General features: G+C 36.9%; 1 protein-coding gene across 1 annotated transcript; it reads left to right on the forward strand.

Moving 5' to 3' along the window:
• The first annotated feature begins 739 nt into the window (after positions 1–739).
• On the forward strand, positions 740–2367 carry LOC145799077 (epoxide hydrolase 1-like). Its single transcript, XM_082888642.1, has 2 exons — positions 740–1177; positions 1888–2367. The coding sequence occupies exons 1-2, from the start codon at positions 1058–1060 to the stop codon at positions 2131–2133; spliced, it is 366 nt and encodes a 121-aa protein (XP_082744768.1). The 5' UTR covers positions 740–1057; the 3' UTR covers positions 2134–2367.
• Positions 2368–21092: the final 18725 nt, after the last annotated feature.

Genomic DNA, 21092 nt, shown 5'->3' on the forward strand with positions numbered 1-21092 from the left:
TGGGTTAACTTTTTATCTTTTTATGAAAAAATGTGTAATAAAAAAATTGTATAAATAAAGTGTGTAGTGGAAGATTTAAGATTGATGGTACGGCTGCCTGCGGCTGCCCAGCCTGTCTAGTAAGAAAAATAATCAACTCCTACAAGGTAAATAATTTTTGGAGAGTGATGGTGGATCCGTGGGGGCCACCAAGGGCCCTATTTTAATAATCTGAACCGTTCAATATGTATAACTCATCGATTATTATATGCTTGTAAAAAATCATATTGATCGGATATCGATAGCTACATGAACGGATTAGTTTTTTTTTCAACAGTTAACTATCACACCATCGGTTTTGTTTATACAAAATTAATTTGATCATATAGTTAACAATATCCGATCAACGTGATTTTTTACAGGCATATATTACTTGACGAGTTCTACATATTAACGGTTTGGATTATCAAAACGAAACCCTTAGTGGGCCCCCAAGGGCCCAATATTACCATCAAACTAATAAACTTTACCTATGGAATTTTTTTTTGTCTACAAAAAAAGTGGAACTTTTCCCAGTTTTAGACTGTCACGTTGCTAGTGCATTTGAAGTATAAATATATATAAAATATTTTTTTAATATTTTTTATTTGTGAATAGTAATGTCTTTTTTACTTTTTGTGTAATTTTTTGACTTTTTGAATTTTTTTGAGGATGCCAAACTTGACCTAAGTTTTTGTTTATGATTGAGAACTCCGCCTAGTTAGGGACTCTTGGACCCTCCCCAAGTGTGTAAACTAGGGGTTCAAAGGCCACCCCATAAGCCTATGAACCAATGAATTGGACAAATGGGAGGGGTGTTGAACCGCAGACCTCCTGGATTGGAACTTGGGCGACTGATCATATGAGCTAATGAGGATTAAAGAAACAGTCTTAGCCGCTTTCGATTTGATGTTTTGTGATCTCAATACTAGAAACCTGGACGAGCTGAAGCTGATTTTGGCCGGTTTGATGCTAAAACTGTTGTTACATTCTCTTTTCCAAAAGTGAAATACCAATAGCAGGAGAAAACCAAGAAATCATGAATTTGGTGGAACCGTCTGCTTCTCTGCCCACTTGGTTCACGGAGGAAGATCTTGAAGCGTATGGGGCTTTGTACAATAAATCTGGATTCCTCACTGCCTTTGCGAATTCCTTACAGGTAAATTGGATTTGTCCTGTGTTCACATTAGTCAAGTACTTAACATTAGGCCCTGGTTGTTTGACCTGATTACATTTCTTTTTATTCAAAATTAAACAGTTAGTGTGTTGATAAACTTAGGTCATGTTTGATTCACTAGTGAAGTATTAATAATCCTATTAAATTAGTGTGGTATTCACTATCTAATTAGATTAATATCCATTGGATTAATAATCTCACCCCTATCCCATTACTAATAATCCTTCAAATTTGTTGGATTAATTATCCATTGGATTAATAATCTTAAACCAAAGTGTTAAGACAAACATAGGATAATTGGACCCACGGATTAATAATCTCAATCTCATCCTCTAATCCACCCAATCAAACATGCCCTTATTTCACAAACTACGTTAAAATGTGGATAGCAATCATGTTTTTATTAAAAAAAGGTTATTACTAATAACTTATTATATCCAATCGCTTATCTGTAACTTATCTCCATAATTCTATCATTATCCAATCCATAGTATAACTTATTCATTAGAATCCTATCAATAATCTCATCATATCTTATCTCCTGCGTGTTAAATCATGTTATATAACTTGTGTGATTGAATTAAGGTTGGCTAATGGAAACTTTTTTACAGGATTGGCTACCATCTAATAATATAGCTTCATCTATTCAAATAATAATAATAATATAGCTTCACTTATATGTTGTTTTACAGGTCTGTCGAAGAAGAGTTCAACTTTCCAAATATGAAGTTGAAGCTCCGACATTACTGATCATGGGCGAGAAGGATTATTTTGTCAAATTTCCAGGAGTGGAGGACTACATAAAGAGCGGACAAGTGAAAGTGTTTGTCCCTGATTTTGAGATAACATACTTGCCTGAAGGAAGTCATTTCGTTCAGGAGCAACTCTCCAATGAGGTGAACCAAACAAATAGTCCATACCTTCCTCAAGAAGCATAGTTGTTGATTTCAAACATTCAAGGTTGGTTTGTTGTTGTCATTTGAAGTGTGTTGAAAGGTTTGGTTGGAGCTCAAGATAATACTATGAGAAATTTGAAGTCACATTAATATATGCCAATTGTGACATGAATAATTAACTATGTTAGGCGTTTGTAGTTCTTTTGTATGTCTTGTAATTTATGCGTAAGACATTGATGGCACTTTTGCAACAAAGTTGATTGACGAATTTCCTGTGATATTCATTCTAGCTGTGCATCATTTTTTTCTCTCTTTTTTATGGGTAAAGAATCTGCCATGATAAATTAGCTTTTTCATCAGTGGCAACCACCTTCATCCACTAGCTCTTGCAAATAATATTTTTCATTTATTTTCAAAAATAAAATTTTAAAATACTAGCATACTAAATTGTTTTTTTATTTTATTTTTATCAAAAATAAATATAAGCACATTAATATTTGCTACAAACTAAAAAGTAAACTTTACTAAATGAATAAAATGATATACTACAAGTTCAACGCCCATTGAATGGTTAGGATAGCAATTCCGTTAATCCAAAAAAAAAGGTAAAATGCACTTAACTCTATGTGATTTTGGCCGGTTGCAGATGATCCCTTAAGGTTTGAATATATATAGACATCTCTTTTATGATTTTGGATTGATCTGTAACTGTTATCTTTTTCATCCAAACAAACGGTAAGTGGATTGCACGTGTCTCATTTGCAAGTATTGCTCTGTTTGACAAATTTTCATCCAAAAATGATTTGTCCAAAAGACCAAAATTACCCTTCACTATATAAGACAATACTATTAAATGGGTGTTAAAACATCCAGGAAAACCCAAATTGATTGTTTTATATATATATTTTTATCTCTTATTTATTTTTTTATTTAATCAAATATTGATTTGTTTAATTTGTCTTCCACTCTATTTTCGTCTACTCTGTTGTGGTAGATGACTGTCTTTTTTTCTTTTTTCTTTTCTACTTTTTAGTTTTATTGTTTAGGTTTATTTTTTGTTTAAATCATAAAATTACCTTAATCTAATTTTTAACCCACTTTTTATTTAACAATATTTTAAAATAAACATATATATAACAAATTAAATCATAAAAATTTATTTCTATAAAATTACCTTATTTAATAGTATTTTAAATTAAACATACATATATTTATATGTATAACAAATTATATTATAAATTAATGTAACTACCTTAATTTATTATCATAAAATTGCCTTAATTAAGTTTAAATTTTTAACTTAATTTCTTATTTAATAACATTTTAAATTATATATGCATATATATATATAATCATAAATTAATCTAAACACCTTTATTACCATAAAATCAAATCAAAAAAATTAAAATTAAAACTTAAAAAAGAGAGGCAACCAATAGTAGATATTGTAATGTTCCTAACAAATTGCAGAATAGAGTAAAAAAAATAATTAAAGAAATCAAAAAAAAAAAAGAAAAAGATAGGTGTTTTTATATATAATTTAAAATGTTATTAAATAAGAAATGAAGTTAAAAATTAATAATTAATTAAGGTATTTTCATGATAATAAATTAAGGAAGTTAGATTAATTTATAATTTATATATGCATATGTTTAATTTAAAATATTATTAAATAAGGTAATTTTATAGTAATAAATTAGACTGTTTAGTTTAATCTATGATTTAATTTTTTATATATTTAAAATGTTATTAAATAAAAAAAAGTGGGTTACAAATCAAAAAATAGATTAAAGTAATTTTATGATTTGATTTTATGGCAATAAATTTGTTTAGATTAATTTATGAATATATGTATATATAATTTAAAATGTTATTAAATAAGAAATTAAGTTAAAAATTAATTAAGATGATTTTATGATAATAGATTAGGGTGTATAAGTTAATATATGATTTAATTTGTTAAATATGTGAATAATATAGAAAATTATAAGAGAGAGAGAGAGAGAAGCTTAAGGGTAAATTAGTCTTTTTAATGTTTACTATTAACGGTATTATGGTTGCAGTTCAGTCCAAAATTACAAAGGAGGTGTCTATATATATTCAAATCTCAAGAGGGGTCATTTGCAATAACCCAAAGTTACATGGGATAAAGTGCTTTTTACCTGCAAAAAAAAAAAAAAAAAAAAAGGAGAAATTATACTGGTCTCGTCAGAAATTTGAAACAAATAAAATAAGTTTTATAATTTTCAGATAATTATACTGATTTTTTTAAGTTAAACCGGCCGAAAGTACGGTAGATGGCGTGAAAATATAAAAATAAATAATATGAGTATATATTTTTGTGTAAAAGGGATAATAAATATCATTTTTTTAATCTATATAACTAGCAAATTATTAATAAAAAAGGAATTAAGTGATTTATGAATTAAAATTTCAAGAAAACTTAATATAATTATACCAAAATTGTGAAACTGCAACAGATATTAGGGATTCGGGTTTTGGGGGGTCTGTGTTAAGGAAAATGTTATAAGTCCCAAATTTTCTACTAAATAAATAACCAAATGCCTTACATGAGTGTGAGGACTCCACACCCACATTTGATAGAAAATTTTATATCCCTAATATCACCCTTGGATTATACAATAATGCATTTTTAATGCCACATGGCTTCCATGTGGCATTTTTTGTCTAGAATTTGACGGACGTTAGTGTTATAAATGTATTGGGAAAATTTTGAAATGTAACGGCCCAAATGGAGAAAAATAAAAAAGTCAAATTTAAAAGGGACAAAGTGTAATTTATTCAAAACAAAATCAAAACTCACTAATAAAATCAAAATTTACCCCCAAAAAATTAGGGAAAAGCTTCTCTTCAGTTCAAATTGAATTGGAGGTTACTATTGGGCTTCCATGGGCTTACCATGGAGCCCTTATCAATAATCCAAACAGTTCAATGTGTAAGAATCGTCAAGTACTTCATCGCTGCAAAAAATCACGTCGATTGAATATCGATAGCCACTTGATCATATCACATTTATGTCAATGATAAGTATAATTTTTAAAATAAATTATTGATACAAATGTGACCTGATCAAATAGTTATCGATATCCAATTAATGTGATTTTTTATAAAGATGAAGTACTTAACAAATTTTATATATTCAACGATTTGGATTATTGATACAAATTCTATAATAAATCTACAAAAATCCAACAATATCCTCCAATTAAAAAACCTAGAATTTTTTCTCAAGTTTGGTCTATTTTTTAGGTGGGCCCCGAGCGTCGATTTACTCGGGTCAAAGTGGTAATGTGTTCTATGCCGCGTTGTGATTCACGTGGTATATTTGGTTGCTCAAAACCATTACCGAGTGAATGAGAAATTAAAGCCAAAGTGTGCTCCATGGAAATGGAATTTTGGTGGAAATTCCTTAAGGTTGTAAATTGGCTTGTCCCACATTGATTTGGTGGGAAGTTTTGAAAGGGTTTATAAGGCTTGGGTGAGATACTTGGGGTGTGCCCCAAGGGGTACTCAAGTGTTTTAGAGGGAGAGGTTATGGGCAAAATGGGCTAGACCCATTAGACCCAAAAATCACTACACGCGCGCCGCCGCAGCCGTCCGATCGGGCGACCTGGGCTTGGGCGCAGGTGCATGGTTAGGTTGGGCTTGTTCGGCCCAATATTAATCTTTTTGGGTCAAAAATATTTGAATTTAATTTTATTTTTTGGTAAAATAAAATCCAGAATTCAAATTAAACTGGTTTGGATTTACTGTTCAATCCAAACAGGTCCCTTCCCGTTTTCAAACAAAATTAAACTGGTTTGGATTTACTGTTCATCCAAATAGAGCCCTTCCCGTTTTTTATCTGTTTGAATTATTAACCCAACAGATTCAAATCTGTTTAAATTTGAAACTAACAGGTTTCATACCTGTTCAATTCAAAACCAAGAGCCACCTTTACATCTATAAATAGACTAGCCTCTCATTTGGATTTCACACCAATTTTCGTACTCCATCCTCTGCTTTAAATCTCTGCATTTTGTTGCATGTTATTTCTGAAAGAAAGAGTGTAAACACTTTGTGTGTTCGACGAACGATTAAATTGTAGTGCTGCTTTTATTCGTTGATAAGATCATTTTATCCTGGGAGATAGACGTCCAAATTCTGAAAGCACCGTAGAGAGGACGAATCTGTCTTAAGGACACAGTGTTAAACACTGGACTTGATCAGAAAAGTTATTCAAATAAATTAACCAAGTAAGTTGTTTAATTTTATTCTGTTTTTATTTGTTTATTTAATCAGATTTTATTTTTGTTTTTGTAACAAAATAAAATCTGTGGTTTTATATATTTATTTATTATTTCGAGTTTGATTTTTGTAATCAAACATATTCTCTCATTTTCTTTATTTCTTTATATTCTTGTTGTTGTTTTGTACACAACAGAATTTAACTTAATTAAATACAGTGAAGATTGTCCAACAATCTTAAGACAGAATCCTTTTTGGTATCTTCATTGTATTTAATTTTCTGTGTTTTCAAAGTAATATTCTGGTTGGAAAAATAAATAGTGATTTATGCTATTTGACAGATAGTAGTAATATACTGTCTCTTTTCTTTGACAACTAGTAGTAATATACTGGTATCATTAACAATTGCAGAATATTATTTGATATTACAGAAAATTATTGTGATATTTTATTTTTCTAGTTTTAGTAACAAGGAAAATAAAATTATTTTGTTGTTATAATTTATTTTCTGGTTTTAGTAACTAGAAAATTAATTTGTGTTTTAATTTTTTCTGATTTTTGTAATCAGAGATTATGGCTACTACAACTGAAACTGCATTTGGCAGTGGTACTCCTATTGTTACACCTACATCGGTCCCTGTCCAGAACCATGTTCATGTACCAATCAATCATGGAGAAAAATCGGACAAATTTAACGGTACCGAGTTTAAGAGATGGCAGCAGAAGATGCTGTTCTCTCTTACAACTCTTAATTTGGCCTGGTTTCTCCATAAAGAGGCTCCAGCACTTAAAGAGGGTGAAAGTGATCGGCAAGTTGTTGCCGTTGTAGATGCTTGGAAACATTCAGATTTCCTGTGCAGAAACTACATCCTAAATGGCCTTGACAATATGTTGTATAATGTATACAGTCCTCTGAAAACAACAAAAGAATTGTGGGATTCTTTGGAGAAGAAATACAAGACAGAAGATGCCGGCACGAAGAAATTTGTCGTCGGTAAATTTCTGGATTTTGTTATGGTAGACTCCCAAACGATAATATCTCAGGTTCAAAGTTTTCAAATAATTTTACATGATATTCATTCAGAAGGTATGTCTCTTAGCGAGTCATTCCAAGTCGTTGCTTTAGTAGAAAAGTTACCACCGGCTTGGAAAGATTTCAAAAATTATTTAAAACATAAACGCAAAGAGATGACTATGGATGAATTGATTGTAAGATTAAGAATTGAGGAAGATAACCGAAAGGCTGAAAAGAGGAATGGGAAAAATCCCATTGAGTCCAAGGCTAATGTGTTGAACAAGTTCATAAACCACATAACAAAAAGAGAAAGTTTACTGGAGATGGTCCTAAACAAGGTGATAGTAGCAAGAAGTTCAAAGGAAAATGCTATAACTGTGGCAAAGCTGGACATCGAGCTTCTGACTACCGCCGCCCTAAAAAGGATCATGGAAGTACAAGTAAGAAGACCATCAATCAGGCCAATGTAACCGAATTGGATTACATCTCTGACGGAGTGAATGACATCAACCTATCTGCTGTGGTGTCTGAGGCTAACTTGGTTGGAAATCCCAAAGAGTGGTGGGTTGACACTGGAGCAACTCGTCACATATGTGCGGACAAGAAAATGTTCACTACCTACAATGAGGCTGCAAATGGTGAACAACTTTTTATGGGAAATTCTTCTACTTCTACTGTGGCTGGACAAGGGAAAGTGATCTTGAAGATGACATCAGGGAAAGAACTAACCCTCAACAACGTACTGCATGTACCTGGCATCCGAAAGAATTTAGTTTCTGGGTCTTTGTTAAGTAAAAATGGTTTTAGACTTGTATTTGAGTATGATAAATTTGTATTAACAAAGAGTGGTATGTATGTTGGTAAGGGATACACGAGTGATGGTCTCTTTAAGTTGAATGTAATGACAGTTGTACCGAAAGTTGCTATGAATAAGAATAACACATCTTTTGTTTATATTCTTGAGTCAAATTTATGGCATGGTAGATTAGGACATGTGAATTTTGATGCTTTGCGTAGATTAATTGGTTTAGATTATATGCCAAAGTTTGAAATTTATCCTAATCATAAATGTGAAATTTGTGTAGAAGCGAAACTAACTAAGACTCCATTTAAATCGGTTGAAAGGAAAACCGAACCTCTAGAATTAATTCATACTGATGTATGTGATCTAAAATTTATTCAAACTAGAGGAGGCAAAAATTATTTCATAACATTTATTGATGATTGCACAAGATATTGTTATGTTTATTTACTTAGAAGTAAAGATGAAGCCTTAGAAATGTTTAAACTCTACAAAACAGAAGTTGAAAATCAACTTGGTAAAACCATTAAAATGATTAGAAGTGATAGGGGTGGTGAATATGATGCACCATTAAATGAATTTTGTGCACAACGTGGCATTATTCACCAAACTACAGCCCCTTATTCTCCACAGCAAAATGGAATTGCTGAAAGGAAGAATAGAACCCTAAAAGAAATGATAAATGCCATGTTACTAAGTTCAGGCTTACCACAGAACTTGTGGGAGGAAGCAATATTGTCTGCTAATTATGTTCTTAATAGAATATCCCACAAGAAAACCAAAAGCATTCCTTATGAATTATGGAAAGGTCGATCACCTTCCTACAAATACTTAAAAGTGTGGGGGTATTTGGCAAAAGTTGAAGTACCTGTTCCTAAAAAGACTAAGATTGGACCAAAAACAGTAGATTGTGTGTTTATTGGTTATGCTCAGAATAGTAGTGCATATCGGTTTCTGACTTATAAATCAGAAATACCTGATATAAATGTGAACACTATTACAGAGTCAAGGAATGCTGTGTTTTTTGAACATGTATTTCCTTATAAGAAATGACAGGATTTAAATTCACAGAAAAGAACTTATGATTGTACACAAAGTCAAGAGACTAATGACAATCAAACACAAGAGACTAGTAATGGTCTCGACCAACAGGATTTAACTGATGAACCAAGACGAAGTAAGAGAGTGAGAACATCAAAATCCTTTGGTCCAGATTTTCTGACATACTTATTAGAAAATGAACTTCAAAGCTTTAAGGCAGCAATGACAGGTCCTGAAGCACCTTTGTGGAAAGAGGCTATTAATAATGAAATTGAATCCATTATGCAAAATCATACTTGGGAATTGGTAGATCTTCCACCAGGTTCTAAACCTCTTGGATATAAATGGATATTCAAGAGAAAAATGAAAGCAGATGGTTCAATTGACAAGCATAAAGCAAGACTTGTTGTTAAAGGTTACAGACAAAAGGAAGGTTTGAACTATTTTGACACATATTCCCCTATGACAAGAATAACATCCATTCGCATGCTTATTTTTATAGCAGCGTTGTTTAATTTAGAAATACATCAAATGGATGTTAAGACAGCTTTCTTAAACGGTGATCTAAATGAAGAGATCTATATGGAACAACCCGAAGGGTTTGTTGTATCAGGGCAAGAAAAGAAAGTTTGTCGACTTGTAAAATCCCTTTATGGATTAAAACAAGCACCTAAGCAATGGCATGAAAAATTTGATCATGCAATGTTACTAATGGGTTTAAGATAAACGAATGTAACAAATGCGTCTATGTTAAAAACACTGACCAAGGATATGTCATAGTTTGTCTTTATGTGGATGACATGCTTATCATTGGAAGCAGTCAAAACATGATCAAATCAACTAAGCAAATGCTTAACAAAAGATTTGATATGAAAGATATGGGGGTCGCATATGTTATATTAGGAATGAAAATTACTAAAATATCTGACGGATATGCATTATCTCAATCTCATTATATTGAGAAAATTCTTGATAAATTTATCAAGGATGATTTGAATTTAGCTAGAACACCTGTAGACATTAGTCTTTATTTATTAAAAAATAAAAGTGATGCAGTGTCTCAGTTAAAATACTTCCAAATCATTGGAAGCCTAATGTACCTAATGAATTGTACTCGTCCTGATATAGCTTATGCTATCAGGAAATTGAGTAGGTACACTAGTAACCCTGGAGAAGACCATTGGAAAGCGATCATTCGGGTTCTTAGATATCTAAGATTTACTCGTGATCATGGTTTGAACTTTACTCGATATCCAGCAGTACTCGAAGGTTATTGTGATGCCAATTGGATATCGGATACTAAAGATTCAAAATCCACTAGTGGATATGTCTTTACTCTAGGAGGCGCTGCTGTTTCTTGGAAGTCCACGAAACAAACTTGCATCGCACGATCCACAATGGAATCTGAGTTCATTGCTTTAGACAAAGCAGGTGAAGAAGCAGAATGGCTTCGTCACTTCTTAGAAGACATTCCAATGTGGCCAAAACCTGTGCCAGCTATTTGCATTCATTGTGATAGTCAATCTGCAATAGGCAGGGCACAGAATCACATGTATAACGGTATGTCACGACATATTCGTCGTCGACATAATACCGTAAGGCAATTGTTGTCAAACGGATAAATCTCAATAGATTATATAAAATCTAAAGAGAATATTGCGGATCCGTTAACAAAAGGTTTGACAAAAGAGATAGTGTATAATTCATCAAAGGGGATGGGATTAATGCCTATTACATAAGAGTCGTCATAATGGTAACCCTACTTATATGACTGGAGATCCCAAGAACTAAGTTCAAAGGGACAACTAAGTTATGTATGGCTCGCCAAAAATCACCAAGGGATTAAAATTCCTACCCATTCTTATGGTGAGAGTGATATCTGCAACATATGTTGTCTGCAGGGATATAAGGATAAGCTTTGCTTTTAATGATTACTTATATCTTGATTAAGGCATAAAATCAAGACGAGTATAAGGAGATACTCACAATAAGAATCACCTATATGAGTGTTGAACTGGGGCCGGTTCTATGAGAATGAAAAAGGCTACATTCTCTAGAAATACTCATGAAAACCAGGTGCGTTCAAGGCCAAAATGAACACAACAGTGAGAACCACGATGTGTCAGAAGATGTTTTGTGTGAAATCTATTGTCTTGGCTTACACAAATGGCTGAACAATTCAAGGCATCGCGTCCATTGGTTAGCCAGTAAGTCCGATAGGTTATCACTAAGGAAGGTTCAAGGCCGAAAACTACCTATCCTGATGCAAGATATTTTCGACTTATACTCTTTCGTAAAAGTCTGCATATTGTTGCATTTCCGTTGTCATCAAATTCCATTCATGTGGGGGATTGTTGGAAATGGTAGAAAAATTCTGGGTAAAACCAGAATTTTTTCTCAAGTTTGGTCTATTTTTTAGGTGGGCCCCGAGCGACGATTTACTCGGGTCAAAGTGGTAACGCGTTCTATGCCGCATTGTGATTCACGTGGTATATTTGGTTGCTCAAAACCATTACCGAGTGAATAGGAAATTAAAGACAAAGTGTGCTCCATGGAAATGGAGTTTTGGTGGAAATTCCTAAAGGTTGTAAATTGGCTTGTCCCACATTGATTTGGTGGGAAGTTTTGAAAGGGTTTATAAGGCTTGGGTGAGATACTTGGGGTGTGCCCCAAGGGGTACCCAAGTGTTTTAGAGGGAGAGGTTATGGGCAAAATGGGCTAGACCCATTGGACCCAAAAATCACCACACGTGCGCGCGCGCCGCCGCCGTCCGTCCGGTCGGCTGGGCTGGGGTTAGGCTTGTTCGGCCCAATATTAATCTTTTTAGGTCAAAAACATTTGAATTTAATTTTATTTTTTGGTAAAATAAAATCCAGAATTCAAATTAAACTGGTTTGGATTTACTGTTCAATCCAAACAGGGCCCTTCCCGTTTTCAAACAGAATTAAACTAGTTTCGATTTACTGTTCATCCAAACAGAGCCTTTCCCGTTTTTTATCTGTTTGAATTATTAACCCAACAGATTCAAATCTGTTTAAATTTGAAACTAACAGGTTTCATACCTGTTCAATTCAAAACCAAGAGCCACCTTTACATCTATAAATAGACTAGCCTCCCATTTGGATTTTACACCAATTTTCGTACTCCATCTTCTGCTTTAAATCTCTGCATTTTGTTGCATGTTATTTCTGAAAGAAATAGTGTAAACACTTTGTGTGTTCGACGAACGATTAAATTGTAGTGCTGCTTTTATTCGTTGATAAGATCATTTTATCTTGGGAGATAGACGTCCAAATTCTAAAAGCACCGTAAAAAGGACGAATCTGTCTTAAGGACACAGTGTTAAACACTGGACTTGATCAGAAAAGTTATTCAAATAAATTAACCAAGTAAGTTGTTTAATTTTATTCTGTTTTTATTTGTTTATTTAATCAGATTTTATTTTTGTTTTTGTAACAAAATAAAATCTGTGGTTTTATATATTTATTTATTATTTCGAGTTTGATTTTTGTAATCAGACATATTCTCTCATTTTCTTTATTTCTTTATATTCTTGTTGTTGTTTTGTATACAACAGAATTTAATTTAATTAAATGCAGTGAAGATTGTCCAACATCAAGTACTACAAAAAGAAACAATTTCATTTCAATGCAAATTTTTATATACTTTTATACAAATTTCTTACATATTTCAACGTGATTGTGCAGTTACATGTAGTGTGTCCAACAAATAACAGAATGTTTAAGAATTATATGGTCCTAAAAATAAGAGAATGGTAGAGAAATAATTAAAAACAATGAGAAATTTTTGGATGTTGTGGGAATATATTTTCTGAATACCAGCACGTGGCATGGTGACGCCGACGTGTCAGCCGAGGTGCCACGTGTCGTGGTAGTTAGGCCGAGGTGATCTCAGAGTTGCCGAGGTTATCTCCGAAGATATCGGAATCCGAGATAAACGAATAAGGGACAAGAGTCCTAAGACGAAGAGGGGACTTAACCAAGATAAGGATAAAGCTCTTAGGGAGTTTATCTTTATCTCTTGAGGAGTCCAAAGTAAGCACAGAATTGGAGTTCATAGAAGTCATACTTCTAGTGGGACTTGGATTGAGTATATTATAAAAGAGAGGCACCCCCGTGGGTCTAAGGTATGCATTTTATGTTTTGAGTATTAAGTTTAGCACTTGATTATCCTTGAGAAAGATACTGACTTGATCGTCGGAGTGTCCCCGGGTGGAAGAACCACCGCCGGAGCCTTTTCTTTCTGTTGCAGGTTGCTGAAGCCATCTATTCTGCCTGTGCTCTCCAGTTGATCACTGAGTAGGCAGTGTGGTCAGATTTTCACCCACACAATTTGGCGCCGTCTGTGGGAATCTTAGAAGAATAGATGGCCAGTGACGGAGAAAGGGAAAACATTGGGGGCAACACTCCTACTGGGAGCGGCAGACCAATTGACCTTGACATTGAAAGAGACAACCACAATACAGAAGCCCGTGACCAGGGTCACAGAGAGAAAGACGTCATCCAGGAGGGCGACACATCAAAAAGGACAGACCAAGGAAAGTACTACAATGAAGATAACCTCCAGGTATGGAGGGACAGGTGCCTACGGAGGGATGAGGAAGTGAAAGAATTGGCAAACAAGTTGGCAGATCTTCAGTCAGTCGTCAACTTCATGATGCAGAATAATGTTATGCAGCCACCATACCCGCTGCAAGATACGCCGATGCCAGCAACCAACACCCAGAAGGGCGGAAGAAAAATAATCCCCGAGGTCCCTCAGTATACTAGGAGCGGAAGGCATTCTCACCGGCCTTCCAGGGAAGTCAGACGAGAAGAGCCGAGGCAAGAAGAGTCCCGAAGGACGCACCACATGAAGAATCCAGAACCCAAAGAACATCGGCATGTTCGAGGGCAAGCACTCTGCTTTGACACAACCCATGGAGAAAGATCCAAACGGGCCCACCATGAGGCCGAAAGCAGTGTACTAAAAAGACTAAAATCCAAGGACAGCCGAGCTCCAGGGAGGAGCAAAGAAGACCTGAGGGACTACCTCAAAAGGAGACAGCAGAATGTCGAAGCCGAGGTAAACTCCCCAGTAAAACCGAAGACAACCTTCTCGGTGGAACTGAACAAATTCGAACCACCAAAGAGATTCAGTATGCCGAGGTTTCAAATTTATGATGGTAAGTCGGATCCAAACTTTCATGTTGGACTATACCTGAATTCAATGGCATTATATAGCGGGAACGAGCCACTACTCTGCAAAGTATTCCCCTCATCCTTTGGGGAAATTGCATCTGATTGGTTCCATAAATTACCAAAGGGAAGCGTAAAAACATGGGAAGGCCTAGCCGAGATGTTTGTGGCCAGGTTCGTGATCAACAAGCTGTAGCCCCTGAGGGTTGATGCTTTGATGGCTCTAAGAATCGCCAAGGAAGAAGGCCTTAGGGCCTATGCGAAGAGGTACTACAAGGTGTTCAACCGAATACCCGAATGCAACCAAGAGGTAGCGGTCGTGTCTTTCAAGAACGGCCTGAAAGATGACTGCCCACTACGGAAGTCTTTGGCAAAAACATTGCCAAAAAGCATGGAAGAACTCATGGCAAGAATTGAGAAGTACGCCAGAGCCGAAGAAGATACATCGGGAAACAAAGAGGTAAAACAAGAAAAGGGAAACGGCTCGCCGAAGCAAGGCCGAGGCAACAATGGGCCGACCAAACAAGAAACAGAGTTGAGAAGTAAACAGGCGGTAACAACGGTATTCCGAATCCCAATCCATAAAGTCTTAGATCAGATTCGAAACCAACCTTATTTCAGGGCTCCGGCAAGAGCACCAGGGGAATTCATGGGAAGGAACGTTGGTAGACGTTGTGCCTACCACAATGAAGAAGGGCACCCAACTCAAGGTTGCAGAGCCTTGAAAGCACACTTGGAGGACCTGGTGAGACAAGGCCTTCTGAGGGACCTGGTCGATGAAGCCAGGACAAGGGAAGAACAGGCAAGGTTGCCTCAAGCACCAGCAGCGCCGCCTCCCCCAGCACAGCTACCACAAGCAGGAGGACCGATGGTGGTTAATGTGATCCACTCAAGGGTCAACGAAAACGAAGTCAGAGGGGAGACCCAGAGGGTAAGACATTTACAGCATGTCTACCAAGTCGGGGAGAAGAGACATCGGCCAGAAGAATGCCAAGGGCCGATGGTAGCCTTTACTGAAGCCGACCTGGAATTGGTCCAACACCCGCATAATGATGCCTTGGTAGTATCCCTCCAGGTTGGGGAATGCCAAGTGAAACGCATCCTAATAGATCAAGGCAGCTCCTGTGACATCATGTATGTCAGATGTTACAAGGAGCTGGGCCTTCACCCTGATGACTTAGAACAATCCGGCGGCCCGATGGTCGGCTTTAATGGAACGCCGACATGGCCACTAGGCGCAACAAACTTGGAAGTACAAGCCGGCACTAAGAAGATCTAGACGGAATTTTTGGTAATTGGCACGCCCTCACCATACAACATCATCTTGGGAAGGCCGTGGTTGCATGCAATGGGGGCAGTTCCCTCAACGTTGCATCAACTACTGCGGTTCCCAACAGAGCATGGGATTGAAGAAGTCAGAGGAGATCAACTACAAGCAAAAAATTGCTCCATGGCAGCAATGAAGTCCACTTGTAGTATACGAGAGCCAAGGAAAGCAGAAGTTGAAGATGAGGACATGGAGGTCCTAGAAGACGTCGGGAAAGAACCAGCCGAAAAGAGCGAAGAGGCGCTAAAAAAAGTTTTCATCCAGGAGGGCGACGAAGAGCGTTTCTTTCTTCTCGGCTCAGGCTTAGCTAGAGAAGAAGAAAGAGAACTGGAATATTTTTTGAAGGCAAACATAGAGGTGTTCGCCTGGACACCTTATGAAATGCCAGGCATTGACCCCGAGGTCACTTGCCACAGACTGAATGTCGACAGGTCGGCAAAACCTGTGATTCAACGAGCCAGAAGACCGACGTTGATGCACGTCGAAGCAGTAAAAGAAGAGGTAGACAGACTCCTGGAGGCCAAGGCCATCCGAGAAGTTCATTACCCAACATAGCTGTCCAACACAGTAGTAGTAAAAAAGAAGAATGGCAAATGGAGGGTTTGTGTAGACTTTACCAGCCTCAACAAAGCCTGCCCCAAAGACAGCTTTCCTCTGCCCAAGATCGACCAACTGGTAGATGCCACTTCAGGACATGAAAGGATGAGTTTTTTAGATGCATACAGAGGGTACCACCAGATTGCCATGTACCCTCCAGACGAGGAGAAGACCGCGTTTATCACCCCTAAAGGCCTATACTGTTACAAGGTAATGCCTTTTGGGTTGAAAAACGCAGGAGAAACCTATCAGAGGTTAGTGACAAAGATGTTTAAGCACCTGATTGGCAAAACAGTAGAAGTCTACATCGACGACATGGTCGTAAAGACCAAGGAATCAAAAGGTCATCTTGCTGACCTAAAAGAGGTCTTTGACATACTCAAAAGATATCGGCTCCGACTCAACACCTCGAAGTGCGCCTTTGGAGTTGGATCAGGTAAATTTTTAGGGTATCTAGTAACAAGAAAGGGCATTGAGGCAAGCCCAGACCAAATCAAAGCCATCCTGGAACTACAGAGCCCGACATCGGCAAAGCAAGTTCAAATGCTTACGGGAAGGGCCGCAGCCCTAAACAGATTTATCAGCAGAAGCTCAGATAAGTGCAGACCCTTCTTCAACCTGGTGAAAAAAGTCATAGACTTCCTATGGACAGAAGAATGTGAAGCCGCCTTAACCGACCTAAAAAAGTACTTGACCACGACTCCAGTTCTTTCTAACCCAGTACCAGGGGAGGAACTGTTTTTGTACTTAGCAGTCTCAGAACACGCAGTCAGTGCCGTGCTAATCCGAGAAGAAAAAGGGGAGCAAAAGGCTGTTTATTATGTAAGTAAAACTTTGGCCGACGCAGAAACAAGATACCTACCACTGGAAAAATTAATGCTGGCCTTAGTAATGGCTTCAAAGAAGTTGAACCATTACTTTCAGGCACACAAGATTGTGGTCCTAACAGAGCACCCACTGAAGTCCTTATTGCAACAAGGAGACTTAACAGGAAGGATAGCAAAATGGGCAGTAACCCTGGGTCAGTTTGACATGGAGTTCAGGCCGAGAACAGCAATAAAGGGTCAAGTTTTGGCCGACTTCGTCGCAGAACTCACACCTGAAACCATCGCACATCAGGCTCCGTCAAGCCAAGATGAGCATTGTCCCAACAAGCAAAAAGAATCCCAGCCAAAGACAAAAAAGCAAGAGAATGAGAAGCTCAGACCCTGCAGCATCTACATCGGCAATTCATTCAGACTATTCGTCGATGGAAGCTCAAACCGCCAGGGAGCAGGGGCAGGAGTACTGCTGATATCTCCAGATGGAGAAATAGTAGAACAGTCCATCCGTTTGGGGTTCAAAGCCTCAAACAATAAACCAGAATATGAAGCATTAATTGCAGGGCTAAAGCTGGCAGCAGCAGCAGAAGCAGATGAGGTAATTGTTTTTTGTGATTCACAACTCATTGTTAACCAGTCAACATGAGAATTTGCAGCCAGAGACGAAAGAATGTCGGCATATGCAAAGGAAGTCATCAGATTGGCAGCCCTATTTCAGAACTGCAAATTACTCCAAGTTAGCCGAGATGACAACACCCACGCCGACGCGTTGGCTAACCTGGCCAGTTCAATTCAAACTGGAAAAACAAGGACAATTATGATCGACTACATGTCGGCCCCGAGCATAGATAAACAGAGCACCGAACAAGAAGCAATGTGCGTGGACTTGGGACCAAGCTGGATGGATGCAATCATTGCATTCCTAAAAGAGGGGAAGCTGCCAGAAGACCATAAGGAAGCGCATAAAATCAAACTGAAGTCGGCCAGATTCAGTCTAACAGCAGAAGGCCATCTCTACAGGAGGTCCTTCACTGGGCCGCTTTTTAGGTGCGTACACCCTTTACAAGTTGAAGATTTTCTTTACGAAATTCATGAAGGAATTTGTGGAAGCCATGCTGGGGGCAGATCATTAGCCCACAGGACCATTACCCAGGAGTATTGGTGGCCCTACATGCAAAAGGATGCCGAAGCCTATGTGAAGAAGTGTGAACAATGCCAAAGGTTTGCACCTTTGATACATCAGCCAGCTGCTGACCTGAACCCAGTATCCAGCCCTTGGCCGTTTGCCCAATGGGGCATGGGTCTGGTTGGACAACTTCCCCAGGCAACTAGGCAGAGAAAATACTTGCTGGTAGCAACAAACTACTTTACAAAATGGATAGAGGCAGAACCTCTTGCCAAAATCCGAGATGTGGACGTCAAGAATTTTATATGGAGAAACATTATCACCAGATTTGGGATTCCAAGAGCAATAGTTGCCGACAACGGAACACAGTTTGACAGCAAACTCATCAAGAACTTTTGTGCAAAATTCAAAATCAAGAATTATTTCTCAACACCAAGTTTTCCTCAAAGCAATGGGCAAGCAGAGGCATCCAACAAAGTAATTCTTGATGGAATAAAGAAGAGGCTGCAGGCAGCAAAAGGAAAGTGGGTAGACGAGTTGCCCAACGTACTTTGGGCATATCGGACTACGCCGAGAAGATCAACAGGAGAATCCCCCTTTGCCATGGCTTATGGCACAGAAGCAGTCATCCCATTGGAGATTGGCATCCCAGGGATCAGAACCCAGGGAGTAGAGAATGGCACCAATGACGTACTCTTAGCCCGAAATCTGGATTTGTTGGAAGAACGAAGAGAGAAAGCTGCAATTCAGCTTGCAGTATACCAGCAACAGCTTGCCAGAGCTTACAACAAGAAGGTCAATCGAAGAGATTTTCAAGTCGGCGACCTAGTCCTGAGAAAAGTCGTCGGGAACAAGAAGGATCCCAGGGAAGGCAAGCTTGGCCCAAACTGGGAAGGACCCTACAGAGTTACTTCAGTATTAGGCAATGGAGCTTATCGGCTTGAGGACAATGAGGGCAAAGCAGTGCCCAGACCTTGGAATACTTGTAATTTGAAATTTTTCTATCATTAGATGTGCACATTTTTTGGCCGATATCATCAATAAAGTCTTTTCAGAATTCTTTCAACACATATGATTGATAAAGTTATGCATTAAATTAATGTGAACCCAAGTCAAACTCAGATTCACATTGGGGACAAAGAAAAGGAAGAAGTTATTCCTTAATTCACTTGTTGAAATTTGTAGCAATTTACAAGTTGGAATTGAGCTGATTCCTTATCTTCACTTGTTGAAATTTGTAGCAATTTACAAGTTGAAGTTAAGCCGAGATTATTCCTCAATTCACTTGTTGAAATTTGTAGCAATTTACAAGTTGGAATTAAGCTGATTTCTTATCTTCACTTGTTGAAATTTGTAGCAATTTACAAGTTGGAATTAAGCTGATTTCTTATCTTCACTTGTTGAAATTTGTAGCAATTTACAAGTTGAAGTTAAGCCGAAGTTATTCCTTAATTCACTTGTTGAAATTTGTAGCAATTTACAAGTTGGAATTAAGCTGATTCCTTATCTTCACTTGTTGAAATTTGTAGCAATTTACAAGTTGAAGTTAAGTCGAGATTATTCCTTATTTCACTTGTTGAAATTTGTAACAATTTACAAGTTGGAATTAAGCTGATTTCTTATCTTCACTTGTTGAAATTTGTAGCAATTTACAAGTTGAAGTTAAGCCGAAGTTATTCCTTAATTCACTTGTTGAAAGTTGTAGCAATTTACAAGTTGGAATTAAGCTGATTCCTTATCTTCACTTGTTGAAATTTGTAGCAATTTACAAGTTGAAGTTAAGCCGAGATTATTCCTTATTTCACTTGTTGAAATTTGTAGCAATTTACAAGTTGGAATTAAGCTGATTCCTTATCTTCACTTGTTGAAATTTGTAGCAATTTACAAGTTGAAGTTAAGCCGAAGTTATTCCTTAATTCACTTGTTGAAATTTGTAACAATTTGCAAGTTGGAATTAAGCTGATTCCTTATCTTCACTTGTTGAAATTTGTAGCAATTTACAAGTTGAAGTTAAGCCGAGATTATTCTTTAATTCACTTGTTGAAATTTGTAGCAATTTACAAGTTGAAATTAAGCTGATTCCTTATCTTCACTTGTTGAAATTTGTAACAATTTACAAGTTGAAGTAAAGCCGATGTTATTGCTTAAGTTCTCACAAACAATATGTGGGTTGCTTAAACCTAAGGAAGATGGTTAACACTTGTTGAAATCTGTAGCAATTTACAAGTTTATGTTAAGCCGAAATATGATCACCCGCTGAGGTATACAGAAATTTACAGGTTGAAGTCAAGACTAAGTATATTGTTTAAACACTTGTTGAAATTTGTAGCAATTTACAAGTAGGATAGACCGAGATCACTGTTTAATACTTGTTGAAACTTGAGAAGAAGCTTGCAAAGTTTACATTGAATAGTATATGTTTTATACTTGTTAAAATTTATGCAAGGTTTGGAGGTCAATATCTTGCCGAAGTAAAAGTTTTGTAGTTATACCCGAGGTATGTAACCCCGAGAAGATTGCACAAAGGAAGCAAAATGGAAAAGCATGCGAAAATTTCGAAGTATAGAATTACGCAGAAGAAATCAACGGAACATCACAAGATTAAAAAACATCTATAGAAAGAGCAGTTGCAGTTACATATTGAAAAAGTTACGTCGGCCATAAGAAGGAGTTTTACATTATCCAGAAATTACAAGAGAGTACAGTGTGCAAAGTGCAGAAAAAGAGGAAAAAAGTACAAAAGGCATTTTAAATCAAAACTCTTCAGTATTAGCAGCTGCAGGGGCTGGGACCTCGGACGATTCTGGTGGAACCTCGTCGGCCACT

The sequence above is a fragment of the Camellia sinensis genome, chromosome 9 (genome assembly GCF_055761805.1).
Source record: "Camellia sinensis isolate YWXY chromosome 9, ASM5576180v1, whole genome shotgun sequence".
In the NCBI taxonomy this organism is placed as follows: domain Eukaryota; kingdom Viridiplantae; phylum Streptophyta; class Magnoliopsida; order Ericales; family Theaceae; genus Camellia; species Camellia sinensis.

Coding starts and splice junctions, on each gene's coding strand:
- LOC145799077 (XM_082888642.1), top strand. CDS start 1,058: ATGAATTTGGTGGAACCGTCTGCTTCTCTGCCCACTTGGTTCACGGAG. Junction 1,178..1,887: donor CCTTTGCGAATTCCTTACAG/GTAAATTGGATT, acceptor GTTGTTTTACAG/GTCTGTCGAAGAAGAGTTCA.